The sequence below is a fragment of the Volvox carteri genome, assembly GCF_000143455.1.
Source record: "Volvox carteri f. nagariensis unplaced genomic scaffold VOLCAscaffold_95, whole genome shotgun sequence".
Taxonomy (NCBI): Eukaryota; Viridiplantae; Chlorophyta; class Chlorophyceae; order Chlamydomonadales; family Volvocaceae; genus Volvox; species Volvox carteri.
In genome coordinates this window covers 158,027-178,676 of record NW_003307638.1, presented here as the reverse complement: position 1 = coordinate 178,676, position 20,650 = coordinate 158,027, and the positions used below count along the sequence as shown (strand labels likewise).

The 20,650-nt window shown below is 57.7% G+C and overlaps 3 protein-coding genes across 3 annotated transcripts; 2 read left to right on the top strand and 1 right to left on the bottom strand.

The window, feature by feature from the left end:
• Nucleotides 1-1,374: 1,374 nt before the first annotated feature.
• VOLCADRAFT_99779 (uncharacterized protein) lies at nucleotides 1,375-4,263 on the bottom strand (the record flags this gene model as incomplete). Its single annotated transcript, XM_002958455.1, has 6 exons — nucleotides 1,375-1,494; nucleotides 1,893-1,978; nucleotides 2,329-2,469; nucleotides 2,970-3,022; nucleotides 3,607-4,002; nucleotides 4,244-4,263. 6 exons carry the CDS (start codon nucleotides 4,261-4,263, stop codon nucleotides 1,375-1,377), a joined length of 816 nt encoding a protein of 271 aa, XP_002958501.1.
• Nucleotides 4,264-4,779: 516 nt separating this feature from the next.
• VOLCADRAFT_99778 (uncharacterized protein) lies at nucleotides 4,780-8,640 on the top strand (the record flags this gene model as incomplete). Its single annotated transcript, XM_002958472.1, has 6 exons — nucleotides 4,780-4,872; nucleotides 5,192-5,401; nucleotides 5,869-5,980; nucleotides 6,527-6,999; nucleotides 7,791-7,946; nucleotides 8,566-8,640. The coding sequence occupies 6 exons, from the start codon at nucleotides 4,780-4,782 to the stop codon at nucleotides 8,638-8,640; spliced, it is 1,119 nt and encodes a 372-aa protein (XP_002958518.1).
• A 570-nt stretch (nucleotides 8,641-9,210) lies between these two features.
• VOLCADRAFT_108158 (uncharacterized protein) lies at nucleotides 9,211-19,149 on the top strand (the record flags this gene model as incomplete). The annotated part of the gene is made up of 14 exons (XM_002958471.1): nucleotides 9,211-9,381; nucleotides 9,917-10,148; nucleotides 10,556-10,651; nucleotides 11,387-11,494; nucleotides 12,049-12,252; nucleotides 12,747-12,815; nucleotides 13,401-13,408; nucleotides 14,255-14,553; nucleotides 17,514-17,551; nucleotides 17,664-17,720; nucleotides 18,118-18,216; nucleotides 18,558-18,662; nucleotides 18,863-18,992; nucleotides 19,133-19,149. The coding sequence occupies exons 1-14, from the start codon at nucleotides 9,374-9,376 to the stop codon at nucleotides 19,147-19,149; spliced, it is 1,470 nt and encodes a 489-aa protein (XP_002958517.1). The 5' UTR covers nucleotides 9,211-9,373.
• Between the last annotated feature and the right edge of the window lie 1,501 nt (nucleotides 19,150-20,650).

The window sequence follows — 20,650 nt, the reverse complement described above, 5'->3', positions numbered from 1 at the left end:
ACTTCTTGGCTTAAAGGGCCCTCCGTACCCGTCACAACCATCAAAAAAAATCATCGTGGATAGTTCGGGGAAGAGAAGGATGGGATGCATGACCTAACTAAACTGTTTGTAGGCTCCCAGTTAACAATGTGCCTTTGACAGCCCCTGCCGCCTGGAGAGTTAACGACCATATCTGTGCCACCGAACCACCGGTCTTACAACAGGGTTCACTCGAGGGCCCAAGTGGGATTGTGCTGCGATATGTTACACATTAAAAGTACGCGCGTTTTCGACCGAATGCCATAGGCACGCGTGTGGGCCGAAAACCCTATCCCAGCTACCCCACCACATCCCGATCAGCGCCAGAAATCCACAAAACATCTACCTATGAAAAATCATAAGCCAACGACCATCCTCCATCAGCGCTCAGTACCGCTCTGCAAGTCGCTCATTCTGCATCTCGTGCTCCGTGTACCTGTAGCCGCAGAAAACCAGTTCCAAGCAAGCAATGAATATAGCTGGACTAGTTATAAAAGCATGCATGCTGAGGGACACAAACACCAACTATGTTAGTTCTCACTAACGAAGAAATGCTCTTCTTACGAGCTTACCCCTTAATCCCAAAGAACAAGGTGCCAGCAATTAGGATGTTAGCTCCTTTCTGCAAGCACCATGACTCCGCGTAAGTCCATCACTGATTTCGGCGACATGACAAGCCATCGCTTCATTCAAAACACACCTCCTTGCAGAAGCGGAGGAAGGTCTTTGGCGCGTTGTAAAAGGTCTGCTTCAACACATCCTGCTGGTAAGGACTCAACTGGTACAGAATTTCGCGAATAGGGATGTTCTGCCGCGGCGCCATGGTGGATTGCGTGGTACACGACTACCGTAGTAAGAAACGCAGACGATATTGGTGGTCCCTGCAGAAGGTCAAAACGTTCCGGTAGCGATAATGTACGATTGTGCTGTACGCACAGCAAGGAACACTGGTGCTGTCAAACTGCACCTTTCTTTTTGTTCTAAGTCTGAGAGGGTAGTGTTACAGAACCTTGAGTATTTATGGCTGAAGCCTGGTCACTTAGAAAACGCTATCGCCGCGGGCCGCTTTGCATTCCGGCTCTCTGCACCTCCGATCCACCGCGCCACAGTCCAGTGTGCCTAGTCATCCAGTCTCTCCAACAAAGCTACTGCACCACGAACAGACCATGTGGTCCCCAGACCCCACCAATCAATAAATACACCACCACCCAAATCGTGGCAAGCAACCCGCCAAAGCAAGCCAGTCCCTTCCTCCACCACCCAACCCCTCCAACCGCTCTCCCCTTCCTTGCCAAATCGACGCCACACATTACCCTGCCTCTTACTTTCCGAACCCATTTCCGCAAAGGCCTTCCTTCATTTGCTAGGCGCTCTCGGTCGCATGGCCAACAGCAGCGTGATGGTTCGCTGCAGTGTCAGTCGGCCCCCGCCAGCACCCGCCGCCTCCAGGCCCGCCAGGCACTCTTGCCGCAGCCACTCCGCGGGGTCGGTTTGGCCGCAGGAGCCGGACGCGTGTGCACGAAGGAATGCGGGGTACGCAGACCAGGAGCGTACCTGACCCGCCTGGAGCAGCAGCAGCAGTAGCAACAGCAGCAGAAACAGCAGTAGCAGCAGAAGCAAAGTGGGTGGCCGCGGTAACAATGGCGCTAGCGACAAATTGGCATCCGCCGCCGCCGCAGCTGCAGAAGCAGCAGTAGCAGTAGCTGCTGCAATGGCAACGATAGATGCGCTAGACCAGCTATCCTGCGGTGATGTCGCTGTGTGTCAACAGACAGAGTCAACCGGAAGAACGGCAGAGCAGGAACATGAAACGCAGGACTGGCAGCCGGGTGCCTGCGGGACGTATCTGGTAAGGCGTCGTAAACCGCACTCACCAGCTCATCAGGTGTCGTGCTGACGGTCATGGGCAGCTGCAGCCTCCGTACCTCTCCAAAATGCTCAATAAGGCCCGGTTCCAAGTCTGATGCAACCGGGGGTGCGTAACGAAACCACGAAGTTCAGCCAGTACACAAACACAGAAAAGCAATGGACGCAGCGATAGACATTTCTGGGCTGAGGCGGAGGTGACAGTTGGGCGTGGGAGCGTAGGTTGGCCCACCGACGGTTTTGGCCAACGGCTGGTAGGCGGAGCAGGTAGTGAACAGTTGGTCAGTTAGTTGGTTGATTCGGTTACACAGTGGTAGTTCCCGCTTCCCCAGCCTTCTCATTCGAGGTGAGGTCCGGGGCGGGGCCGCTTTCGTGTGCCTTCCTCAACCCCCATTTTCCCGCTCCCACCCCCCGAACCCCTCGACCCATTCCGGGCCCCCCCACCAACGTAATAGCGGTCCACAAGTTGGCGGCCCGGCGCCCAGTACGGCCCAAGGATGCCCACATGGAGCTGCTCGTACAGCTGCTGTGACCCGTCGAAGCCGTATAACTGCCCAAAATCGTACGTCCATGCTGCCAGAACGCCTGCGTGTTATTTTTTTGTTCGCGGGTTTTCACCAGGACGTCATGTGCCGGGGTGTGCGGGGGCGCCAGCAACCAAGTGGATGGAGTGGCCGACACAGTACGGACTGCCGTACTGCCCGGCAGCGTGTAAGCGGGAAGAAAGGCGGAGTGTGGACTAGGATAAACGGTAACACAAATATCAGGTGGTTCGTAGTTGGCGGTTAGTATCACATACACAGACATATGCGCACGCGCTTAACGAACAGGTACCGTAATTCGCCTGGGCCTGCGCCTGGACTCATATGGGGTCCCCGGCCCCCTCCCCCCGAGCCATTTACCGGTGAGCGGTGCCCCCAGCCTTTCCACCCTTGCTGCGCCCTCGTGTGGGACATTGCGAGATCTGCGCGCAGGCAGGCCTTCCCCGGCCCCCTCCTCCCCCCCCCCAAAGGGCTCGGCCCGCCTGCAAGCCGGCTCCCCCCTCGTGCACCGCCCGCGGGGCGATCTGCCCTGCCCTGCCCTACCCGACGGCTTTAGCAGTCTGCGGCATTCGTTGTAAAAGTCCTCCACTCGGAACCTGGGAAAGCATCGGCAGCAGTAGCAATTGCAGCGGCCCCGCAGCAGCGGAAGGAGGAGTAGGTGCGGTAGGAGACCGCAGGCCGGGGTAAGCGAGAGGAGGCGGTGTCATGGCCAGGTGGTGCCTCACCACTACCAGGGACTGCCAGGCTGTCCAGGTAGCAGCCGCCAGGGGGAAGGGGCGGGGCCCCCCTTCATTCACCTCCCCAAGCTATCCCCGCACCGGCCGCATCTCACGCTACACCCCGCATCCCTCCCTCCTCCCCATGTCCTACCTCATACCGCAACCCCGTACCTCCCCCGCTCAGTTCCCTCATTCATTTCACACCCTTCACTCCTCACCCCGCCTCTCATCCCTCCACCTCACCCCTCCACCTCACCCCTCTACCTCCCCCCTCCACCCACACCTCCACCCACACCTCCACCCACCCCTCCACCTCCCCCCTCCACCCACACCTCCACCCACCCCTCTACCTCACCCCTCCACCCACCCCTCCGTCCACACCTCCACCCACACCTCCACCCACACCTCCACCCACACCTCCACCTCACCCCTCTACCTCACCCTTCACCCCTCCAGCTTACCAATGCAGTGCCTGCCCCACCGTCATCAGATCTACGCTGCCGGCTGGCAGTCCCGTACAGTGCGCATCACCCAGCTGCATCTGCACACGCTGACGCAGAGCGGGCGCCACCTCCGACAGTTGCGCCGGACTTACATCCAGAGCGACGCAGGTTCCGAAGTCAGTCGGCATGGGACCCAGGGATTGGCCGTTGCCTGTGGCCACGTCGACGACGGTGAGGTCGTGGAAGGGGGGCCGGCGGTCGGGGAAAGCATGTGTGTATAGGAGGTCGTACAGCTGCGGCGGGTAGTGCGGCCGGTGCCGGGCGTAGTGGCTGGTCTGGTCGGCGTCGTTGAAGAGGTGTGCGGGGTCAGGGGAGTTGGAGGTGTTGGGAGTTTTGGCTGCGGGGTTGGGGAGCCTGCATGGAAGTGAGAGGGGGTGGGCACGTGGCAGCGGTGTATGATTTAAGTATTCACAGGCGGGGAGAGAAATGCTTGTGCCCAACGGAGTTTGTGTAGCGTAGCACGTATGCACCCTGTGTGCATGTGTGTGGAGAGAGCTCTGTGAGCAGCAGCTTAGATAGCTGGAAGCTGGAAGGTAGGGAAGGGGAGGTGGAAGGGGAGGGCGAGCGGAAACCTGGCTTGCAGATATATCCGCACCCTGAAGTGAGTGACGACATGGCTGTGCAATGGTGACTGGTGAGGTTCCGATAACGGTGTCGGTTGACGTCAAATATATAGCGACAAACTTGCCGACGTAATTTTTTATAGAATCGTTACAGAATTGCTTTTCGGGTCACATTAGGACTTGCATTGCAGACATTCCTCTAAACCGTATGACGCCTAGTAACTTGTACGAACCAAATCCTTGCAGCATTTACGGTTAACCTGAAGACAAGCCTTTGCTTTTTATCATCATGGTGCATCAGTGGTGCTTCACGCGCCAAAGTGGATTCCGTTATGACTTCAATCGGGATGCCTTTCGCGGAGTCGTCCCGGCTGCGGTAAAATCTGGCAAGGGTTTTGGTGGCGTGCGCAAATCGGAAGAGCATAAATCTAAACATGATGGAGGACAAAACAATGACAGAAAGGTGAACAGAGAGTTCCGTAAGCTGCGCGTGCTTTGACATGACGCGCTTTACTGACTAAACTCAGTTACGCACAATGGTGAGGGTTCGATTATACTTAGCCTTTGAATGCAGACATTCAAGGAAGCTGCGGCCGCTATTACAGCACACAGGCCGGTCAGGCCCGAGGAGGCAGCCAGAGGCAAGCTTGACTACGTCCAGGTAACTTGTCGGGCCCTTTTTGCGGGAAGGGTTGGACACGTATTTATGAGGTCCACTTTGGACATCAAGATACTTCGCAGAACTAAAATAATAAGATCATCGCTGTCGCCGTTATGCTGCGACAGTTAGCAAGCTTGGATCAGATTCCCTCGGGTTTTCTCAATGCCATGCCATGTCTTCCACGCCCGATGCGTGGTCACATACTCTCTAACTCTATCTCTTGCAGCACCCTCACACGCCACCGTACCCATGCACCGTCATGCTCAAAAACAGGTTTCTTTCTACCCCAAACTTATCTCATCCACTCTCCTTGCGATAGGTAGCGGACTGGGGTGATGGCGACCGGTCGAAGCTTGGAGAGCTGCGGCTTGTCAGCCACGTGCAGCAGTACGAGGGGTCCGCGAGTGGTACGACAGGCGCGAAAAGCCCGGGGTCCAGCCAGAGCGACAGTAACAACAACGGCGGCGGTGAAGGCGGCGGGGTCCCACCATTTCATATGCAGCTTGCACGCCAGCTGCAAATGGCGGAGGTGCGAGCCAGGAGAGGGACGGGGCCTTCCACCACCACCACCACCATCATCACCATCATCATCACCACCATTACCACCACCACCACCATCCGACACCCGGGCAGCTGGGGGAGGCACCTTTGGCTCCCTCCCCACCCTCCGAGACCTCGTTGCTGTTATCCCCCCGAGCACCCTGAGCACCCCCTCCCCTCCCTTACCTGGCCTAGCGTTAGGGGGCCTTTCACGGCTCTGTGACTGACTGCTTGCCGTCAATCTGTACACCGCACCGCACACATAGAGACACACATAGAGACACACACATGGGCACACACGCATGCCTTGTTGCCCCTAACAGTGGAACATCCCCATCACTTTCTCCTCAAGGATATTCCGTGGGTTCATTGAAGGTTCATATGTCTTGCGGCCCGCGTTGTTGCTCTCTTGCGGGGGAGTTACGAACGATGTGGGACCCGTGTGGGCGCGGACAGGCACGTGGCGCGCTGGCAGTGGCTGGGCCGCCCCCGCCCCCCCTCGCTGAATGGAGCTTCCGCGAGCAGCGTTACGAGCAATATCTGGCAGATCAGCTGGCCGTGCATGAGGGTGCGTCTGACTGTGTGCCGTACCGGTATGTCCGTACATGCGGTGACGCGGCGTGACGTGGCACGGCATGTGGTAAGGTGTAACGTTGTTAAATTGTGACAATCAGCTTGCCCTGTTATCTCCCTCTTATTTCTGTTCTCTTCCTCCCCCTCGTATTCCTCCTCTTCATCATCGTGCGTGTTTGTCCCCTTGCCGTGTGTCTGGAGTTCCAGCCGTCAGTTCTCACCCCCCCCAGTTTGCCTGTTTGTCTGTCTCCAGCGATTTGCCTCCGGACCAGCGCCCCTTCCCACCCGTCCACGTGGTATTCCCTTCCACACTGCTCCCCCCTCTGATTTTTTTAAGACCCAGTGATGGGTCCTTGCGCTTTCTTTTCCGGAGGACGACATTCCACCGCGTCATCATGCGCCCCACCCCACGGTTGCAGCGTTACGCTGTGTCGCTGTGTCGGGGCTCTCGGTCCCTTACAGTCCGGTCCATCAGCCGCTGCACCCCTCCCACCCCGCATATTCCCGCCGCGTACCACTACGCTGTCCCACGACGACACAGCTCTGGAAACGGCCCTGAGGGAGGCAGCCGCCAGCATCGCCACCACCGCTGCCGCCAACAAGGACGACGCCGCAAATGTGTCACAGCAGGCAAGCCAGCCGCCGCCGCCGCCGTCACCACCGGTACAGGATGCCGTACACGCCTTGATGCACCTGATTCCTGGCCGGTTGGGTTTGGAGCGAAGCGGCGCGATACGGCGGGACTTGGAGGCCTTGCGTGCTACTGCTGCCGGTATTGGTTCGGGGGCTACAACAGCTGATTCAGCAACAAGAGCTGATTCAAATTTGGGGTCAGTAGCACTGTACGGCAGGGTCGAACTCGCGGGGAGGAGCTCCGCGGAGGTGATGGAACCCCCTAGCGCAGTGGCGGCGCCGCCAAGCATTGAGAATACGGCGGCAGGTCCCATGGCCCGATCGTACGTGCAGGTGCTGCGGCGGCTGGGCCGCGTGGCAGCGGCGGGTGAGGACGAGAAGGTGCGTGTGTCTTGCTGTGGGGTGTGTATATTATGTGTGTATGTACGGCATGTGTATGCGTTCCGTGGGCGCCTTCGCGGCGGTTTGCACGTCTCACGTGATAGTGCTGCTCTCTGTGTGTGTGTGTCTGGGGGGGTGGGGGGGAAATATGGGTATGTGTGCTGGGGTTTTTTGTGGTGGTGTGTGATGATAGGTCACCGTCGGTCATCGCTGAGGTAACCCAACAGTTGCCGCCAGTATTCACCGAACCTAAGAATATGTATGTTCTAAGTTGCTGTACAAATCTCGCAGCATAACTTATCAGCTAGCTTTAACAATCATAAAAAAATTTACAACAATGCTCACTTTATATACATTCATGATTCATCCATCGTGTGGGATGTTTTCCTGTCCTACCTCCTTTTCGTGTCATGATCGTGCACTCCTTTCCTTTCTCTCCAACTGGCAACCGAATAACGACAAACCGCGACACCCCGGGGGGGGACCAGGGGCTCCCCGGGGTGTGTGCGCCCCGCCTGCTGCTGCTGCTGCTGCTGCCCGGGGGGCCCGTCTTTACTGCTCCTTCGTTCACGATTATCACTTCGAAAAAACAAACAACTTATTTAAAGCCCTTGAGGATTGCTTCAAAAAGCCCTTGTTCTTAGCTTCAATAGCCGAAGAGCAGCGGGGCGCGCTACCTGGGTCCAGAGAGAGAGCTGCTCGCTCTTGAGGACGATCCGCCCATATCCACAACACCAACACCACCCACCCACCTACCTACCCACCACCCCTCCCCTCCTACGACGCGACAGGAGCGCCAGCTGGGTGCTTTGCGGCTGCTTGCCCACGCGGCCGTGGTGTACCTGGCGGGCCAGGCGGTGTGTGTGCGGCTGGGGGCCACCGCCACGGAGCGCCTGGCGCTGCTGCCGCGGAGGGCGGCGGCGACCTATCACGAATATCCCCGGGAGGTGGGGTGGCTGGGGTGGGGTGACGTGGGCCGCCTAATGAGGAGGATGAGGATGATGGTGATGATGCCAGGGCTCTATCATGCCCGGGTCACGTGGGTTAGATGAGGAAAGGCTCCCTAGGCGGTGGAGGGGCCCCGCAGGTTGGTGCGCAGGCTGGTGCGGAGCAGTCACTGAGGGCGACAGAGGATACAGGGTGTCAGTCGTCGGGAATTCGGATGTTTGGAATGTCGGGGGCTTTAGAGCTCCAGAGCTTTCTGGCGTCTGGGAGTGGGAGTGGGAGTGGGGGGAGACGGCGTGCATCGGCGTGGATGTGGTGCTAGCTCAACGTCCATGCCCACCTTCTCTGGACGTCGACACGACTTGGGTTTTCTTTTTGCATTTTTTTGCTTTTACCTTCCCCCGGGCCGCTCCTTCCCCCTTCCCCATGTACATACACAAACACACACACACACACCACCTGCCCACCCGCCATCTACTCGCGTGACATATTTCCTGGCTGCTTTGTTGGCTGGCTAACATCATTGCAGCACATTAATTGCAGGTTACTGACCCGCGGGTCACCCTCTCCCGGGCACTGGATGCTGCCGGAGAGCATCTGCGCTGCCCCGCCGTCCGCCAGGCGGTGTTTGACGAGGTCGCGAGCGCCATGCAGAAGACCGGGCTGCTGCTCAGCGCACTAGCACATCGAGACTAACAATTGGACGTGTAGACGGATCGACCGATAGGCGGACCGGCGTATGGGCTTGCCGGACAGAGGGCCGGCTGGCAAGCCAGAAGGAAATGAGTTGGGGCCCAACCGGGCGCAACCGGTCAGCGGCTGTAGTCTTGTTGTGCGTTGGCTGATCGCTTGGGGGATTGTGCATTTGACGGGTGCTGGTTGGGGTGTGTTATGGCGAGTTAGGAATCGTACAGAGTGCGGTATGCTGTGTAAATTGCAGAGTGCGGTATGCAGTGTAAGCATGGATGATGCAGGGCGGATGAACTATGACAGAGGGTAAGAGGCGCATCGCTGGCCTTTTAGAAGGTGTGTGGGCTGCAAATCATATGGATGTCAGGCTGTGGGACAGAGAATAACAGATATACCGCTGGAGACGAAAGTGATCTTTGATGTGACTGTATGCGCGCTGTGATCAGGGACGAATCGTCGCGTTTTGATGCGTGGTGATTCAAGCTGAGCAACGGTTTCAAACGACCCGTCGCCGTACCAGCTCACAGAAGTTGCCACAGCATACGCAAGGCGCACATTTAGGTAGATCCAAACATGTGTAATAATTGTTTTCAAGGACTGTCTTGCCTGGACGATCAGCAACAGCTGCAAAAGTTCATCGACGGCTTTACGCGACGTCCACGAGGACGATTGCAAACAGTGCGCCCACCTACGACATCTATAAAAAATAACACAACTGCTAACATTATGGGGAACTTTAATGAGCAAGTAAAAGACGACAAACATCCTGAGTAATCGGCAGCGAAACCAATAACTAATTACGCACTATTTGCAAGCCGAATCCTTCTATTTTTAAGTCCTATTGCACCATGTTTGCATCGGGGCCGGCAGCGAGGCTGCTATCGGGCTTTGCGCTTTCCACTTGCGGTCTCGCAACTTCATCAAACAGGGCGGCGTCCAGCGCCGTGGCTGTCTTCCGCGCTTCTGGTGTTTGGACACAACCATGTAACCTGACATATCTCTGCTCCAGACCTCCGACACTACTGTCTAGCTTCAGCACCCAGGGCCCCATCCCCGAAGCAACCCCCATCAGCCAAGGATTTCCCGCCAGCGTCCCTGCCCCTACCACCGACACCACCACCGCCACCTCTAACCATAGCTATGCCAACAGCATCTCTGAGCAGCACGCTACGAATGCCACTCCCGCTGCCGCAACTGCGACCGCCGACACCAGCAGCGGCGACGCCGGGCCATCCTTTGCCTCCTCCTCCTCCTCCTCCTCCCCTCCCTCTGCCCCCGCCAGCCGTCGCGACAAGTCCGCCTCCGCTGACGTGATTTACCCCAGCAGCCGCGACGACAACCTAGGGGTGCAGCGCAACTGGTTTAATGCGCTGTTCACGCAGCTCAATGTCATTCAGCGCACCGGTTTGGCGCCGTACGCGGCACTCAAGGGCCGTACCAAGGAGGTGTTCGAGGCGGTGGAGCGGGAGTTTGAGGGGTTGTGGGAGCGCCATGTGCGGGGGAGAGGCCTGCAGGTAGAGGGGGGTGGCGAGTGGGGACGGGGTTTGCTCATGGTCCCGGGTGGCGGTGATTGCCACTGGGTTTGAGGAGGCCTTCCAGGCCATATATATAGGGGGGGGACCGTTGAGGCAAGTGGGTCCGGACGTGTTTCATCAGCGTATGGGTTGGGGTGGGGTGGGGTGGGGTGGGATGGGGTGGGGTGGGGTGGGGTGGGGTGGGGTGGGATGGGGTGGGGTGGGGTGGGGTGAGGGGGGGAGATCAGCAGGTGATTGTGGGGCAGCCCCGTTGGACCACCGGGTGCTGCGGTCGGGTGCCCGTGTTCTGAACCCGTGTTCCGTGTGCTTCATAACCCCCTCCCTTTCTCAATCGCCAGTCGGGGTTCGTCTTACCCCCCCTTCCCACCCCACTCGTCCCCCCCCAGGGCACTCCTCACCGGGGTATGCTGTTGTGCTGCCTGGCAATCGCGACACACAAGGTGCTGCTGTACGAGACCGGGGACGAGGCCCTGGTGCGCGAGGTGAGAGATCGCAGGGGGGGGGCGCCTCTTGCGGGGTGGAGGCGAGGTGGGGGGCCCCTGCAGGTGGCGGTTAACCGTCCGCTGGCACACACCCACCCACCCACCACCACCACCACCAACAACAACAACAACAACAACAACAACAGCAACAACATTACCAATAACAGCAACGGCAACAATAACGGCTGCACACGTGTGTCGTTTACTTTCCCGTCGTTGCCGCTCGACCTGTGGCCGGTTGCACAGATCTTCCCTGGCCACTCCCGCAACCCTACACAACTACTTTACCCCCCCCCCCAACCCCCTCAGCAGCTTCACGCGTTCGTGGTTCGTCTTTCCCCCCACCCCCCTCACACCCTTTTTCACCGCCCTTACGCCTACCTTTTACCTATTTTACGGCTTGGCTCCACTGCTTTTTTCCCGCTGTTATTTTAGTCTTGGCGGCGAGGTAGGTAGTTTTCATTACGTCATCATTACATCATCCCGAGGACGGCTTCTTCACAACTGCCGACTGGTCAGTTCTGCTTTCTTCACATCGGCCGCAGCAGTCTTTCCTTGGCAGCAGCTTCACTCGCTCGTGGTTTTCGTCTTTTACCCTCCTCACCCCCACCCAACCCCCCACTTCTACCCCGCTCTCATGCCCTGGCACGTGCTGGCGGTTGACCCTCTTTGCTCCCCCCGGGATGTCGTACCGTGGCCCCCTCCCCTCCCGCCAACACCCCGGGGCACCCCTAGGTGGTTCGTACAAACCTAGGCGGTACGGCAGTGGGTGTCATGATGCGACTTCACAAGCTGCGGTTGTGGCTACTGATCAGGCTACTGGCGGAGGATCCTTATAAACAGGTGTCTGTATGTGTCTGTATGTATGTATATGTGTATGTGTGTGTACGTGTATGTATTGGGGGGCTAGCGGCGATTACGGGGGACCTGGTGCAGGTTGTATGTATGTCGTTAGACCTTAAAACGGCAACAACAACAAGGAAGACGAGGAAGAGGAGGAGGAGGGGCTCCTCCAGCTGTTTATAGGTCCAGTAAGCGGAGGGGATGGGAGGAGAGGGGAGGGGAGGGGAGGGGAGGGGAGCTGCTCCCCACTTCTCTCCCCCACTTCTCAACCCCACTTCTCTCCCCCACTTCTCAACCCCACTTCTCAACCTCCTCTCCCCCCCACTTCTCCCCCCCACTTCTCCCCCCACTTCTCAACCCACTTCTCTCCCCCACTTCTCCCCCCCACTTCTCAACCCACTTCTCAACCCACTTCTCTCCCCCACTTCTCAACCCCACTTCTCAACCCCACTTCTCAACCCCCTCTCCCCCCCACTTCTCCCCCCCCTTCTCCCCCCCCTCTCCCCCCCCTTCTCCCCCCTCTCCCCCGTTACCCCCACGTCGTCTGTCTGCAGGCAGTTCGGTTCCTCCCCTCCCTCCAAGGGGATATGGGGTGCCTGGTGCCCGGCGAGGTGCTGGAGGGGCAGGTGGGGGAGGTGGGGGAGGTGGGGGCCACGTGGGTCACCCACAGCTGCACCTTCCACTCGGTGCTGGCGGCGGAGGGCGCGACGGAGCTGCTGCCGGAGTTCTGTTGCCAGTTCGGTATGCAGTGGCTGGAGGTGCGTGAGGTTGATCTGGGGGGAGAACGGAGGGGAGGGGGGTGAGGGGGGGTGAGATGGGTTTGCGGTGGCTGCTGTCATCTGACACCGGGGGCTGTGGCGGCAGTGGCGAGTGGTGGTTGTGGTGGCGGGGAGAGGTGCCCGCTCAGTCGGTTGCGTGGACCACCTCCCTCTTCGCCTTCTTCTCCCTCTTCTCCCTCTTCTCCCTCTTCTCCCTCTTCTCCCTCTTCTCCCTCTTCTCCCTCTTCTCCCTCTTCTCCCTCTTCTCTTGGGTCAGGTCGGGTTGGTTTCGGTAAAGCTCCTTTTGGAATCCGGCAGCGGCTCTCCCGGTTTGCCGGTGGCGGGGGAGGGAATATACCGAGTATGGATAGAGGAGGATACGTATTCGCGGCCGCAGTGGAAATCCCCCTCATCCCCACTGCCTCCCACATCGCAGCCTTCTTCCCCTGAGGCCCAACACATAAACACACACGCACCTCAACTCCTGCCGGCAGGTGTTTTCGCAGTACGGCGTACGAGTGGGCCTGGAGGAGAGCCTGGGTTTCGGAGACGAGTGCTGTCGGGTGCGAATCAGCCGACCGGGGACGGGGGGCCCCTCCGGGTAACAGTGGATGCATGAGGGTGGGTGTGGTGATTAGTGGGGTGGGATTAGTGGATATGGAGGGAGGGTGGGGTGTACTTGCAACATGGGCAAAAGTCTGGCAATTGACGATTGCTGACTGGGCAGGGGATCGTGGTTGGGGATATGGAGCTATACACACGACACACCACAGGCCGGCGGCGGCTGGGCCGGGGACCAGAGATGTTTATTGTGGGTGTGGGACGAGAGGGGCCCGTGATGTGTGGTGAGACAGGGAGGAAGGGCCCTTGCCCACAAGGCCATCACGACAAGTACGATGTGTACGTCATTGTACGGCACGATCGCAATGCAATGATATTTGTGCATTGCGCCATCTCTCCTGTTTTGTGGAGCTTTGCGGGTAGGGTTTGTGTAATTAGCTGCGGAGGATGATGATAAAGGTGTTTGGGGTGCGAAGGCGTCTCTGGTGGCCGGAAGGCGTTTGGAAGAACGGAGCCTTAGGCAACCCCTCGTTCCAGGATCCGTGAAAACTTCTGGAAGTATGGATTATGTCCTTTTTGGCACGGAGATGACAAGGTGCGTGGAAGCCACAAGAACTGATTATTAATGACAGCATGCCTAGAACGCATTCCACCGCAGCTGTCAATATCGTGGGCACCTGCAGGCATTTTTGGAGGCCGCCTTACAAAGCCATTCGGAGGCAGGAAACAGCACGAACACGCCGCAAAAGGGTGAAGGATGGAAAGTCGCTGTCAAGAGAGTCCTTTGGGGGGAAGGCTGCAGGGTGTGATGCCTTGAATGATACAATGCTATCGGTTAGTTGCCGAAAAAGAAGATGCAGACAGGATTAACATCGCGACTTTGGCCATAAATGAAACGCTGAAAAGAGCTGTAATCGCATACGCGCTGGGACCTAGCTGTTAGGTATCTTGAGTTCGTACATGGTGTCGTAGTTCACTCAGATAGCACGCCTGTTGTAAGAATAAGTGGTACTCTTCAATCCAATCCGAATACCCGACTAGAGACACACGCTGACAAGATAAACGGCGCCGAAGTCTGTGTGACCATGTTAACCTTTCATATGCCTTTGAATCGCCTTATACACCGATCAAATATGGCAGCAAGCTCATTAAACTCATCTCTTGATCGAATATGCTCGTTATCGACCTCTAGCAGCGCTTGCGAAGGAGCAACTCGAGAGGCAACTTCGGTTGGACACGATGAAGGACCGAGCACGAGTGGTCGCATCACTTCAGCACCCGGAATGCCCAACTGGGACTGGAAATGGGTGTTGGGCAAATCACAAGGCCGGAAGCCAGCGATCAGGCGACCAAATCGGCATCAGTGGTACTTTTGCAACCCAAACTACGACCCAAACAAGCCGCTTCCTGTCGTTTTACGTTCACCGTTTGCCCCGCCAAGCGCCTGGGAGGCAACTGATATGGCAGAATACAAGCGACATATCACAAGGAAGCCGCCCAAGGGAAAGGACTTGCGCGAGCACCACAAGGATTTCACACGTTTCCAAAAGCTGCGGGAGCTTGACTGGCGGGAGGCTTTCCAGCGTGGTGTCGCCGAGGACCTGCGTCGGAGCCGGAAAGCAGGGCGGCTGGAGGCGGAGGCCAAGCGCCAGGAGGCATGGCGGCAATACAGGGACGCCTTATTTGAGCGTGCCCGTCTGGCTGAGGAGGACGCGAACGCGATGCCTGCCACCGCGGCTGGTACGGGGATCCGAGGGGAGGGGGGAAACACTGCCCCGCATGCATCGAGTGCCTTGGCTTGGGGTTTGGCAGTATTTGCCTCTGTATGCCATCCCTGTCCCATAATGTGGCTGGTGAGGCCGTAGGGCATTAGGCTGCCTCTCCATCAGGGTCTCCCCCTGGGCGCCCAGTGAGCCCGGAGTACTAGGGATGTGGATTGCAGAGGACGAAGCGCGTGGGTGCCATGGAAAGCTCTTCCCCCCGTGCACGGGGGTGCACGTGCCTTGGCCAGGCTCATAGCGGGGCTTGCAAATCCGCGTGGCTGCAGTGAGGAAAGGGTTTTCTCCAATGCAGACGGGGCGGCGGCTCGCCAGGAATACCCCCAAGGTCATAAACGTCTTGACTGCGTCACCTCCCCCTCTGCGTCTCTCCTTTACGGCTTCTTTGACCTGTAGGCGCCGCTCCTGCTGTTGCTACGGCTGCTGTTGCTGCCGCTGCGGGGGAGCTCCCCGCGTCCAGCAGCTAACATTCTGCAACAGCGGCCTCTCGGGGAATTGTGGCTCTACTTCCCTCGCAGCCCCCGCAGCTCGGAAGCAGAGGCTGCCCAGCCGCCCTGCTGTACCCGCCCAGCTGCTTCGTCTCAGTTACGAGTCAGGCAACTAGCAGATCAGATCTAGCGTTGTCTGTTTGCTGATCAGAATGTCAGGAGAAGACCCTACAGCGAGGTTGGAGGGCGGCGAGGGAGGGGAAGAGACGGAGGTAGTGGCCCTGGTCGCAACCTGCACGTGCACCCGCTCGCAGGTGCGGCTGCTTCGTGTTGCTGCAGGCAGCAGTTGTAGCGAAAATGTGGATTTGGCGGTATGTATTTGTTTAACTGTGGATTTGACTAATCTGTTGGGCATTCTTGTCAACTCCATATGGGGACCTGACTGAGGTGGCCGCCCAAGCGGAAGTGGCGGAGCCCGCGTCGTAAAGATCTGTGGCAGAAGGGAGGGGTTATGAAGTTCGGATGAGACCGAGGACCCCAAAGAGATGGTTTGGGGTCCCCCGATCTGTTTCGTTGCGATGGTCTGTGGTTCGTCGCACGAGGGCTAGCAGACAAAACCTGTCTGTCTGTGGTGATCTGACGTGTGGAGTTGCACGTCGTCTCACCAAAACCCTGCGTTGGTTGTTCCACGCGTTCCACATGCTGAAGCCGGCTTTTAGTGTTTCTGAAGCTGCACAATTGGTTGGAGCTGGTAAAAGGATATTCGTCGAAGTTCCCCTACACGCTGGTTCTGGGTTTCGTAAACCTCAGCATTTTTTCTGAAGGTATGTCTTCTGCCTTACGACACACTGTGCATATAGACATGCGCCCAGCCATCTGCCCAGCCCAGTCCCGTTCGTCCAACCGAGGAGTACGGCAAGTGACGGAAGGGCAGCTTCTGGCTGACGTTCCTGTTTCGGTTCCTTCAGCGGGAGCTGTGGGGGGACAAGACACGCCTTCGCTGCGCGAGACAGACAGGAGAGGGGAACAAGAGGCAAACGACCGTGCGATGCGCAGAACGAGTGCGCGCACAAGAAGCCAGGAAGAGGGGGTGGAGAGGAAAACAAGCGGTGGCCGAAACTTTGATTTCTTTACAGTGGATCTGCCAGGAATTTCGCTCTCCTTCCAAAGACACATCCGAACGCCACCCGAATATGGTCTATTATCGGACTTCTTGTATGGCGCCCCCCTCATCGCATTCTCTACACCGCGCGCCTCTTTCACACACAGCTTTCACTTCTACCCGCTAGCCTATCTTCCTACCTACCGGCTCGCTAAATATGGACCTCCTGTTTTCTCTGGAAGCGGCTCTGAGCCCATCTGGGGCGGGGGAGGGGTCCGGATTTACAACCATTATCCCCCTCTCCAAATTCGGGGAGGGCCGCCGGGAGGGGAAATTTCCCCAAACACAAGAATGCCTAAATACGGATACACGGGAGCAACAAAGAAGTGGGCCCTACGACGCGCCCACCACCTGCTAAGCGGGCTATCAAGGGCTTTCCCCGTACACGAGGGGTTGTTGGCACTGCCTAATTTCCAGGCATCACCTCGCCCTACGCGCGGCCAGCGACAACGCAACCGGTACACGACACTCCAATTAGTAGGCTCCCCTTCCCCCATCAGAATCTTCCCCCGGGCCCTTTCCCTCCTCGTCCTATTTTGTTCGGTCGCATTGGCAGACGTGCTTGGTTAATTGCTGGAGATATATGTAGTGCTGAAGTGCGATGTGCACACGAAATGAAGGATAAACAAGGGGAGGAGAATAGGAAAAGACTAATAGAAGGAAAGAGCGCTCATCGTTCCGGCCCGCAGGGCCTCATGCAGAGTCTTTCCGAAGTCCATCGCCCCCTCCTGGGGAGCTGTTAAGAGGTTGCTGAAGCACTCAACGTGGTTAATATCTTTGCGAGCTTACCCCGCTCAGAGAGGTAGAGAGAACAGAATAGAGGTCTGTTGTACTGAAATCACTTGGGGGGCCCTCCCTGGGGGGCAGCGGTGGGCCTCACCTCGTCTAAGGCCCCCGCACAAATTGTAGGGAGGTAAAACGCGTACACGCACGTGCATAGCCGCAGCTGCGGGTCCTGTCCTTTGCGGTTTTCCATCCTAAAGCTCCTTTCATACCCACCGCGACTCAGGCCATCACCACAATCTTTCATAAACCGCACCCTGCAGTCTGCTGCCAATTCGCCTATCCACACACAGACACAGACATTTAGACAGACATAAGGATGGACAGGAATACAGACGGACGAAAGATATAGACAGACATCAGTACCCAGTAGACCTTTCAATGTGTACGCGCGAGCATGGATGCGCGTGCTTATCACAAACATATACACGCGCACACGCACACACTCCACATCATCGCGTGCTCCGTCCTACACCAATCCCTTGCCTCTACACCAGCCCCAGTATCGCCCTTCTGCTCCACTCCTTCCACACCCTTCCCCCTTCTTAGGAGGCATCTGCAGTCGGGTTCTCCTGGCGAAGGGTAGGGTGAGGGGGAGGGGGAGGAAATGGGCACCGTTGCACGACAAACACCTCGTCTACCTCCAAGGCAATATCCACGAAGTGCCCCAACACTCCTCCGCAACTACACCTAATCCAGCGCCCCAACGCCGCGGCGCACCGTTCGTGGTCCGAAAGCATCACTGCAGCAGCTCCGGTAAGTCCCGCCAACACCTCATCCCCCACGCATCCCGGGGAAACAACTGGGAAACAACGAACCTTCCTCTTCGCTCCTCCATACACGACGGGGGCGCTCCGACTATCTTCTCCCCCAGATCACCAACAAATCAACAAAAAGTGCAACAATGGGCACAAACCAGCTACTACGCATGGCAAGCTGCTAGCCCCTACTGCTGCTCCCTTACTAGAGCCCGGAATTTCATGCTGCCTTGCTCGGCCTGTTTGAGCGCGCATCTACTAACCGTTTGCAGCTCCTGTTCTTTCTACGGCCCGCCCTAACACACTGCCTTCCTGCCTCAACCCTCGCCGCGTCCCTCAGGGACCCGTCCTTCCATCCTTCCGCCCGCCCGGCCCGGCCATCCCCCGTCCCTCAGGGTCATCCTCCGTCCTTTCATCCCTTCACAAGCGAGTGGATGTGGCGCTGGCGTACAGACGGCGACGAGGCCACCGCGTCTCGAGGAGGTTGGAATCCGGTGAGGAGCTGCCCTCACCGCCGCCGCCGCTCGTGGTGTTGCAGCCGGTGCTGCCGCTGCTATAGCGCGGGGTAAAGCTAAAGGCCGGAGAGCCAGCGTCGCTGACGCGCCGCCTATCGCATGTTCCGGGTGTTGGGGTAGCGGGTTGGGGGAGGGGAGCGTGGCCGTCGGAGAAAGGGAGGGGCGTACCGCAGCAGCGCATGTGTGCGTGTGTGTATGGACCTCATGGCCTTTCCAGGCAACTAGATTTCTCGGTGCGAGGCTGCGCGTGCGAAATCTGGAAACAGTGGAATGTGCAAAGTTCCCCCTCTCACCTAGGCGACTGCGTTCCCACGACCCAGGCGGACAGGGAAGCCACGGAGGATCGGTCCTCATCGTCCGGGTTGGAAAAGCATGGGGAGTTGGCCAGCGAGGAGGAGGCGGTGTGGGCGCGAAGATTGCGTTCGGTTAGCTTCGCTGTTGGCGGCGTCTGCCGCGCTGGCAGCGACTGGCAGCCCAGCCCGGACCTGTCAAGATACTGAGTGTCATGATTTCCGTTCGATGTTTGCAAAGATGGCGGCGTGGCATCTGCGGTGATGCAGCCGGTGCTGCCGCCATCAGAAGCGCACGTCATGTCAAGAGGGTCCGCCCCGAACGTCGCGCACAGCGCGCCGGCGAGGAGCTCCAACAGTCCATCCACGTGCCATATGCCGCCATTCTCTTCAAGAAGGACAACGCTTGGTGGAGGTTCGGCTGCTTCTGGGGCTTCGAGGATTACCTGTACGCATGCAAGACAAGTGAGCTACAAGCCGCATCGATGAAACGAGGCATCATAATTACGCTACACAACACAAGCCAGTAACGACAGGGCGGTCTGCAGGAACGGTTACGCACCTCTGCATTATCGGCCTTCCACCGCTTAATTGGTCGCGCGCAGGGCAACAAGTTTGCTGAGCCCTCCGAGCAGCGCCTCTTAGTGGAAATGCCATCCGGCAAGCAATAAATGCCTACAACCATGGTGTGACGCCGCGTCCGTGTAAAGCTGGGGCCCAGCGGCAGTCTACTCCGCCTGCACGGTTTGGCTGGCAGGCCCAACGGAAGCTCTGTACCAGATTACTGAGCAGAAAATTACTGTCACGCAAGTGGCACAGTTCCTTCGATGTAAGTTTCTAAGACCGCCGTACAAGATACGAACCTATTACCGTTAGTGGTCGTTTGCGAGATGTGAATAGCAATCACAATATAAATGCGTTGAGAGCCATGCTTATAACATCTTTTTGTTTTCAATGCTGCATCGTTTGTGAGGCTTGACCGAAAGGAATTTAACACGCAGTAACCTACACGCGCTGCAAGAATCGGCGAGTATAGACAAAGTTAAGATGACAATCGAGTTAAAAGAAAAGATCTCTGTGGCATGTCATTTTAATTGCCTGCTTAAACCATAATCCTTCTGTGACTTGCTCGGTATCCTCGCGATGGCTAGGGGCACTCGACCAAGGACGAAAATCAATGTGCATAATAGAGTCTCTGCGGAGTTTCCTAGATGATTTTCTTCTAGTGTTCTGTTTGCCAAGCTCCAAAAGTACAAATGCGATGGGGGCCTGCGACGAACTGCGCAGCATATTACTGCTACGTGCCAGAAGTGCTGCCCCGCGCTGCATAAGCATCCAACTCTTATACATTATTTGTTGATGCATTCGCCGATGGTCGTCACCTTCCTTCGGACCTACGGCCATGAGGAGAACCCTTTGCTTAAACGTCATCGCGTGATCCGTACTCACTACTAACTTATTGTGGGGAAGGCCATTGCGTCTGCGACCACACTCCCGCGGTACCCAAACCCTTCAAAGACAACTCCGATCAGCCATTTGGCTGTTAGTGGGAGGGCGGGTGGGCCGCTCGCACGGCAATCGAGTAGAGAGTACGAAAATAACCTAATGCAGTCATCGACAGCAGAAAACGTAAGCCTCCAGCCTCATGCCGACTCTCTTACCTACCATTCATATTCTCTACCTCGTTCCCAAGACTCCGCCGCGTTGCCTCTAGTTCGGCTCGTGCCACAGGTAACTTCGCTCGTCGCTACTTTGCCATTCACCTTCGCCTCCACCCAGCCTCTGCTTCTCCACAGAAGCGGCGACCTCCTTCGCCGTTGTTACGCCTCATCTATGCGAATCCTCCTCATCCGACTGTGTCTTCTGCCTACCCGGTGCGCGCCCCCTCTCTCTGCGCATCCTTTTCTCTGGCCCTCTCTTACGGTTGCCTACCTTACTGCAGGACTCGCCCCTTGCCTGTCCGGTGCCGGGCAGGCTTTCCTTGCCTTCCCCGGCCCTACTTGGGGCGCCCCTCCTCGGCTCGTCAACTACCTTACTTCCGTCCGTTCCTGCCCCTCGGGGGCCCAACCCCTCCGCCCTTTCCGTGGGCCCGACGCCCGCTCTGGACTTATCTCACGCCCCCG